General features: G+C 44.6%; 1 protein-coding gene across 1 annotated transcript; it reads right to left on the bottom strand.

Moving 5' to 3' along the window:
* Positions 1–6,039: 6,039 nt before the first annotated feature.
* KHDC1L (KH domain containing 1 like) lies at positions 6,040–7,992 on the bottom strand. The gene is made up of 3 exons (XM_003271114.4): positions 7,793–7,992; positions 6,662–6,844; positions 6,040–6,335 (listed from the first exon to the last, which is right to left on the bottom strand). The coding sequence occupies exons 1-3, from the start codon at positions 7,902–7,904 to the stop codon at positions 6,244–6,246; spliced, it is 387 nt and encodes a 128-aa protein (XP_003271162.1). The 5' UTR covers positions 7,905–7,992; the 3' UTR covers positions 6,040–6,243.
* Positions 7,993–8,693: the final 701 nt, after the last annotated feature.

Genomic DNA, 8,693 nt, shown 5'->3' with positions numbered 1-8,693 from the left:
TTTTTCTTGTTTTGTTCTGAGTTTAGAGACAGGGTCTTGACCTATTGCCCAGGCCAGAGAGTAGTGACGCAATCATAGCTCACTGATGTCTCAAACTCCTGTACTCAAGTGATCCTCCTGCCTCAGCCTTCCAAAGCACCAGGATTACAGGCATAAGACACTGCACCCAGCCTCACTGTAGAGTATTTGTTTGTTTGTTTGTTTGTTTATTTACTTATCTGAGACAGGGTCTCATTCTGTCGCCCAGGCTGGAGTGCAGTGGCACGATCTCAGCTCACTGCAACCTGCACCTCCCAGGTTCAAGTGATTCTCCTGTCTCAGCCTCCCGAGTAGCTGGGACTACAGGCACGCACCACCACACCCAGCTAACTTTTGTATTTTTAGTAGATACTGGATCCACCATGTTGTCTATGCTGGTCTCGAACTCCTGGCCTCAAGTGATCCACAGCCTCTCAAAGTGCTGAGATTACAGGCGTGAGCCACCATCCCTGGTGATACAGCATTTAAAAAGCAGGACTGTTAACAAATACGCACTCAAATGAAATATAGTTTCGATTGCATCCTACATGAGTTTCTCAAGATTCCTTATACTTGAACAAATAGATAATCTATGAGAATTTGGCAGCTTCAAATGTATGGGTTTCATTTAGCATGGCTTCTCAAGTTCCCAGGTCATAAATCCATTTCTTATTCAGTGGCTCTATCACTCGGTCAATCTCTGGCTCACAGTTGTAGTTTTTCAACTTCCAGATGACGTCAAAACATAGAAAAATAGAATCCTGTTTAGTGCTGATGGACGTTAACTTCTAACATCAGTTTAACTCCAGGTGATTAGTTTAGACTAATCGTGATAATCTCATTCCCCTTGCCAGCGATTGCTTTAGGAAATGGCACATGTCCCAGTTTTGAAATGAAGTAAAACCTAAAGGAGGCTTCCAGCAGAGGTTGTCTCATTTCTGAAAAGAGACACAAAAAAGGACACATATCTTCTTTCCTTCTGCTGGTGTTTTTGACGGGATATGATTTTGGAAACGGCTACATGTATTTTGCTACCAACCTGAAGAGGAAGCCAACACAGGTGAAAGGGAGCCCTTGGCATAATATGCCTGGAATGCCTGCTATTGGCACTAATACAGTGCTTTATTAGCATCCAACTGGACCAGTGTTTCCTGTTATTTGCTGTTCAAAGCATGCTACATGATTCTGGTCCCTTTTATATACTTCTCTCATTTTGATTGATTGAGCTCAGCAACGTTCCACTTTCCGAGGAGAGAGAATGAACTGCAGGTAACAAGTGTTTTATCACATAAAACCTCAAGATTGAGAAGCACAAAGTATGTCTTGATTATTTTCATTAATAAGCACTTTCCAAGTCATATTAAGCATCAAAGAATTTATAATCAAAATGTGTATGCAGTCATTCAGGCCCTATTGAGTACCAAAAAACTAATACTATAGAAAAATCCTTACCACTCCATCTTGTAGCCAACAATATATAAATAAATAAACAGAGAAAAAAGAAAAATACTCTTTCTACATTAAACATCAAAGCCCTTCATTTGGAATTCTCTTACTGTGTATCTTGCTGAAGAGAAATCCTATTAATACAACTAGTTTGAGAAAGTCTGCGGTGATATTTCTATCAAACCTGAAGAAATACACTGGGGCAAGTCCAATAAATGTAATAAAAGTCAAAAATTTATTCTAAAGGACACTAGACTTAATGTTGAATCAGAGAACCTTTAGGTGGAGAAAAATATTATCGGTAATATAGAAAGCCAATCATTGGCCTGCTAGCCTAAACATGTATCAGAAAAAAATTTACATCTAACCCATAGAAAGTTTCAGTCCCATCTTAATTTTTAAGTATCACTGAATGTACACTGGAAAATAACATAAGCAATGAGAAATGCTTCATTGTCTTTTCATCTTATTTTCGTCATGAGAAAACTCATATTATAATGAACTGCAACTATACTAAAGCCATAGATTCAGCTATTTTGCCCTCAAGGAAATACACAATTCAATGACAAAAATAATTAAAGTAAATCATATCCTTTTAAATTTTTTTTTTTTTTTAGACAGGGTCTCCTTCACTCATCCAGGCTGGAGGGCAGTCGTACCATCACAGCTTACTGTACCTTCAACCTCTCAGGCTCATTTGATCCTCACGTCTCAGCCTCCTAAGTAGCTGGGACTACTACAGGCATGCCCCACCAGGCTCAGCTAGTTTTTTTGTAGTTTTTGTAGAGATGGGGTTTCTCCATGTTGCCCAAGCAATTATCCCACCAGAGCCTCCCAAAGTCCTAGGCTTACATGCGTGAGCCACCCAGCCCCGCCTAAATCATATCCTTAAGTAATGATTTTGTTGGAAAGTTTTTTACAAGTATCACAACATATTCAAAGTAAATTACCTCTTCCTGGTGATTTAGAGCAATTGTCAGGCAAACTTTTTCTATAAAGGGCCAGAGAGTAAATATTTTATGTTTCATGTCATGCAGTCTCCGTCAAAACTACTCACTCAGCAATTGCAGTGCAAAACTGGTCAGAAGCAATACATAAATAAATGATAGGTACGGGTCTATCTCAAAAAACTCTATTTATAAGCACACATTGAATTTTATATAATTTTATGCATAATCAAATATTAACCTTCTTTTAATTTTTTAAACCATGTAAGCCATGTGATCCATGATTCCTAAACCACAAGCTGTACAAAAAGCAGACAAAAAAACGGATTAGTCCTACCATGTACTAAGTAGTACAAAACTTCAGTAAATACAAGGCTGTGTTTTATTGATGCATGAACAGAAAGGCAAATTAATGAAATAGAATAGAAAACTAAAAAAAACCCATATATATGCATAGAAATGTAATATTTGATAAAGGAGACAATTCAGATTAGTGTGGAAAAGGTGGATTACTCATTCAATAATTGAGTAATCATTGGGATAAACAGATTCACCTATTAAAAATCCAATTGAGACCAGGTTCAGTGGTTCACACATGTAATCCCAACACTTTGGGAGGCTGAGGCACAAGGATCACTTGAGCCCAGGAGATTGAGATCAGCCTGGGCAAGATGATGAAATCTTTTCTCTACAAAAATGAAATAAATTAAAAAATTAGACAGGAGAAGTTATGTGCGCCTGTAGTCCCAGCTACTTGGGAGGCTGAGGTGGGAAAATAACTTGAGCCCGGAAGTTTGAGGCTGCTGTGAGCTATGATCACACCACTGCACTCCAGCCTGGGTGACAGTGAGACCCTGTCTCCAAAAACTAAAACAGTAAGAATAAATGTAAAAGTATATATGTATAAAATATTAAAAATCCATTTGAACCAGACCTAACAACCAAAATCAAAACACATCTCAGGAATATCAAATATTTAAATGTTAAAAAACAAGCCCAAACCATACCAGAGGAAACCACTACCAAATATTTTATAGTCATGGAATGAGGAGGGCATTTCTAAGAATGAAACAAAATCCAGAGATAATAAATATAAAAAGATTCATGAATTCATCTCATAGATATTAAAAATATCTACATGGCGGCCGGGCGCGGTGGCTCACGCTTGTAATCCCAGCACTTTGGGAGGCCGAGGCGGGTGGATCACGAGGTCAGGAGATCGAGACCACAGTGAAACCCCGTCTCTACTAAAAATACAAGAAAAATTAGCCGGGTGTGGTGGCGGGCGCCTGTAGTCCCAGCTACTCGGAGAGGCTGAGGCAGGAGAATGGCGTGAACCCGGGAGGCGGAGCTTGCAGTGAGCCGAGATTGCGCCACTGCACTCCAGCCTGGACAACAGAGCGAGACTCTGTCTCAAAAAAAAAAAAAAAAAAAATATCTACATGGCAAATTCCACCAAAACAATGTAAAAAACAAAGGACAAACTGGAAAGAAGTATTTGTGGCTCATTTTACAAACAAAGCACTAGTTTTCATAATATATCAAGAGGTACTACAAATCAGTAACAACCTAATGGACAACAGCCTAAATAGACAGGTCACAGAAAGTGCAATATAAATTGTCTTTATACATATGAATGAAAAGGTATCGGCAAAGACATAGGAGAATCCAATAAGGAGATATTCAGTGCCACTTGGAATAAGATAAATGCAATTTGAAACATCACTAAGAAACATTTTTCATCTATCAGACTGACAATTTAAAAATCTGGATTTTGTTTTTGTTTTGAGATAGATTTGTTCTTGTCATCCAGGCTGGAGTGCAGTGGTGCAATCTCGGCTCACTGCAACCTCTGCCTCCCAGGTTCAAGCGATTCTCCTGCTTCAGCCTCCCGAGTAGCTGGGATTACAGGTGCCCACTACCATGCCTGGCTAATTTTTGTATTTTTAGTAGAGACAGGGTTTGACTATGTTGGCCAGGCTGGTCTCAAACACTTGACCTAGGCGATCCACCCGCCTTCGCCTCCCAAAGTGCTGGAATTACTGGCATGAGCCACCACGCCCAGCCATTCTTATGCCTAGTATTGTAGAATGTGCTTCACTCCTTTACAGGATTTTGTTTGTTTTGTTTTGTTGTTTGAGACGGGGTCTCCTTCTGTCACCCAGGCTGGAGTGCAGTGGCGCGAGCTCCACTCACTGCAACCTCCGCCTCCCCTGCTCAAGCGATCCTCCCACCCCAAACACCTCTCCCAGCAGCTGGAATGACAGTTGCCCACCACCAAACCTGGCTAATTTTTTTATATTTTGAGGAGAAACGTGGTTTCACCAAGTTGTCCATGCTGGTCTCAAAGTCCTGAGCCCCGCTTGGCCTCCCAAAGTGCTGGAATTACAAGGATGAGCCACAGTGCCCAGCCACTACAATTTGATTTATTTCAACATTTTCTCTACTTGTTTTTCCACTCTGAATTTGACCTTTCTAACTTACGTGTTTTCTGTTGTCTTTTTTTTTTTTTTTTTTTTGAGACGTAGTTTTGCTCTTGTTACCCCAACAGGAGTGCAATGGCATGATCTCGGCTCAATGCGACCTCCGCCACCCGGGTTCAAGGGATGCTCCTGCCGCAGCCTCCTGAGTAGCTGGGATTACAGGCTTATGCGCCACCATGCCCGGCTACTTTTGTATGTTTAGTAGAAATTGGGTCAGACCATGTTGGTCAGGCTGGTCTCAAATTCCCGACCTCAGGTGATCCGTCCGCCTCAGCCTCCCAAAGTCGTGGGATTACAGGTGTGAGCCACTGCGCCCGGCCGACCTTTCTAACTTATATTTGGTAAGTGGCCTTGTAAAAGCCATGTAATTAGCAAATCTTATTGGCTTCAAAATAGGTCCCAAATTCAACCATTTCCTAACACATCTACCACTCCACTCTGGTCCAAGTCACCATCGTCACTCTCCTAGAGTACTGCAATTGCCTCATTATAGATACAAAATGCTGGAGAAAAGGCAAATTTGAAGAAGAAGAGTTCTACTGAGGACAGGTTTAGCTTGCCATAATCTTGGCTACAGAAAGATGTAGATTCCGAACTCGGAGAAAGTTCTTCAGTGGAGATTCAGGAAGCCTTCCTAGTCAATTTAATTCATGGCTTGAGGGACTTCAGAATCCTTTGCTCCCAGAAAACCACCCCCTCCACTCTCACCCCCACCCACAAACTTGGGCAATCAGGGACAATGCTGGCTGCCTCATATTCATCAGATTCCCTGGCTGCCTACTTCACCAGGCAGTTGGGGTGGGAACACTTTCCATCTCTATCTGGACCCTTCCGCCCACCTTTCCATTCTCCCTATTTGTCTGCACTTCAAGGTCCAGGAAAACCCTGGGGATCCTAGGAGGGTATCCTCCTAGGAGGGTATCCCCTTCTGAAAAGGGGATCCTTTTCAGAAGCCCCCGTTTTCACTCAACTCAGAGCAGCCTGACCAGGCTCCAGACCTGAGAGGGGCAGTTCCTGAAAGCACCGACTTCTGTGCCTGGCTCCTTCCCTGGGCTGGACCTCCCCAGACCTCAGCACTTGCCCAGAGAATCCCCTTCAGGGCTGAATAAGTTCATCCTAAGGAAAGCGGACAGCACATCAAAGGCTTTGCATCATAGGTAGCTTATTTTATTGGATTGCTTTGCCAATAACACTTCTTACACTCAGGAGACTTCCCTCAGACACATGCCTAGAAGGCCTGAGAGGGGCAGGTCTGGCCACAAATTCAAACTTCCTTCGGTGTTTTTCATGTCTTTCTCACCAAAAGCGAAGCCAAGACTTCCCCTCTCATCCCCTCTTCCCAGGGGAGATCAGTCTCCGGTGTACGGTGGCAGGCTAACGGAGGTGACCAGGTCATCATTGGTCAGGGGCTGGCTTCGGACACGCTCTAGCATCTTCAGACCTGCAAAAGAATTGCCTGGAGCTGAGGAACCAGAGTCCCATCACTGGGGCCCTTAGTAGGCCCAGACTCCACCAGGAAGGTTCCAGAGAGGATGTCACCCCAGCCCAGGTCTTCCAAGGTAACCCATTTACTCCTCCCTGCTACCCTCTCCTCCCTGAGCAATCGCATGCCACAAAAATTAGCCCTTCCCTTCCCAATGGACTCTGGGAAGCACCTGGATTTCCCAGCCACACAAGGGATTCTTCAAGAATCCAAGATGCCACACAACACAGCCACAACTCCACCATCAAGCCCTCCACCTCCACAGTTCAGCCAAGGATAGCTACCTTGAGCGTGACACTTGGAGTACTGGCTCCCCACGCAATGGAACATGAGCAGCAGCCACTGCTTTGCCATTGGTGGTCCGACTACAGTCACACGAGTCTGGCCCATAGCTGTGAAACAACTCTCCAGCTGAATAAGGGTGTGGCTGTGCAGCTCAATGCAGCGAAGGTATGTGTCATCAAGTCCTGTAAGCACAAGAGGTGAGAAGAGAAACTGTCAGCCACCAGTCCTTGGGGAGTGAGGAGGTGGCCTTGAGGGTAGGGATGTGTGACTCATGAAGGTGGGAGGAGAGGGGAAGATTGAAAATCGAGAAGGGGATGAAGGAGGCTGGCCTGGCGCAGTGACTCACGCCTGTAATCCCAGCACTTTGGGAGGCCGAGGCAGGTAGATCAGTTGAGGTCAGGAGTTCCACACACGCCTGGCTAACATGGTGAAACCCCGTCTCTACTAAAAATACGAAAAATTAGCCGGGCGTGGTGGAGGGCACCTGTAGTCCCAGCTACTCGGGAGGCTGCAGCAGGAGAATGGCATGAACCCGGAAGGCGGAATTTGCAGTGAGCGGAGATCAGGCCACTGCACTCCGGCCTGGGCGACAGAGATTCCATATCAAAAAACAAACAAACAAAAAAAAACAAAAACACGAGGCCGGGCGCGGTGGCTCACGCTTGTATTCCCAGCACTTTGGGAGGCCGAGGCCGGCAGATCACGAGATCAGGAGATCAAGACCATCCTGGCTCACACGGTGAAACCCCATCTCTACTAAAAATACAAAAAATCAGCCGGGCGTGGTGGCGGGCGCCTGTAGTCCCAGCTACTCTGGAGGCTGAGGTGAGAGAATGGCGTGAACCCGGGAGGCGGAGCTTGCAGTGAGCCGAGATCGCGCCACTGCACTCCAGCCTGGCCGGCAGAGCAAGACTCCGTCTCAAGTCTCAAAAAAAAAAAAAAAAAAAAAAACTAGTTCGGCGTGGTGGCAGGCGCCTGTAATCCCAGGTACTCTGCAGACTGAAGCAGGAGAATCACTTGAACCCAAAAGGCAGACGTTGCAGTGAGCCAAGATCACGAACGAGAATCTGTCTCAAAAAAATAAAAATAAAGAACAGATGAAGGAGCGGACGTCGGCAAAGGCCACTCACCGAAGATGAGCTCCTCCTGGTCCTCTTCCATGTGGAACACCATTGGAGAATGAAAGTTTTCGGGCAGGGTCCACCACGGCTCCTTGCTGAGAGCACTCGTTCCCACGGCCATGCTCTGCTCCCACCTGATTCAGAATAGGGGAAAGTCTAACAAACTGGTTGGCAAAAGACTTAGAAAAGTGAGGAAGGGCCTAGGCTCTGTCCTTAATAAGGAATCCAAACAACCCGCCCCTTGATCCACCTTAGGGTGGATGTCCAATCCCCGGAGGTCTTTCCGAGATAATTCATTCCAAGTAATTATCTGCTCTGAGCTTAATCCTTTCAAGTCAAACTTAATCATCTGGTAAGTGCTTGGCTTTCTGATGTCCTGGAATCAGAAATTTTTCTTCACTCTAAATTCAAAGGATTTTGGAGCAGGGGGTTGAGGGTATGGAGGTGCAGGAGGCTCCAAATGGGCTCCCTAGATTTGCACAGGTGTTGGCAGCCACCCAGTGACCACACAGAGTATTCCAACACGACTGGGTTTATTTGGTGTATTGCGTCAAGGGAGAGCAAACAACACAGGAAGATAAACTTGATAGGATAGTGTCATAGGGAGCCCATTGTAGGAGTTGACTAGGGCAGTTTAAGGCGTGTTTAAGGAGTAGGAGCCAGTTCTCTAAAATGGGGCAATTTGATGATTATTCTGGTAAATTTATCTAGGAAGTTGAGAGACTAATGTGGTCTTCACTGCAGAATGTTATCTCTCTGGTTTCAAATATAGTTACAGAATAGACTTTCTATATCTTGTTGCGTGACAATCACTGAGCAATCTTGACTGCTTAAAATATTTTTTGGCCAGGTGTGGTGGCTCACACCTGTAATCCTAGCACTTCGGGAGGCTGAGGTGAGAGGATCAGGA

This window comes from Nomascus leucogenys, chromosome 3 (assembly GCF_006542625.1).
Source record: "Nomascus leucogenys isolate Asia chromosome 3, Asia_NLE_v1, whole genome shotgun sequence".
NCBI lineage: Eukaryota > Metazoa > Chordata > Mammalia > Primates > Hylobatidae > Nomascus > Nomascus leucogenys.
Note: the sequence above shows the minus strand (reverse complement) of the source record. Positions and strands in the feature narration are given on the sequence as shown.

Coding starts and splice junctions, on each gene's coding strand:
- KHDC1L (XM_003271114.4), bottom strand. CDS start 7,904: ATGGCCGTGGGAACGAGTGCTCTCAGCAAGGAGCCGTGGTGGACCCTG. Junction 6,845..7,792: donor CCAGGAGGAGCTCATCTTCG/GTGAGTGGCCTT, acceptor TTGTGCTTACAG/GACTTGATGACACATACCTT. Junction 6,336..6,661: donor CTCCAAGTGTCACGCTCAAG/GTAGCTATCCTT, acceptor ATTCTTTTGCAG/GTCTGAAGATGCTAGAGCGT.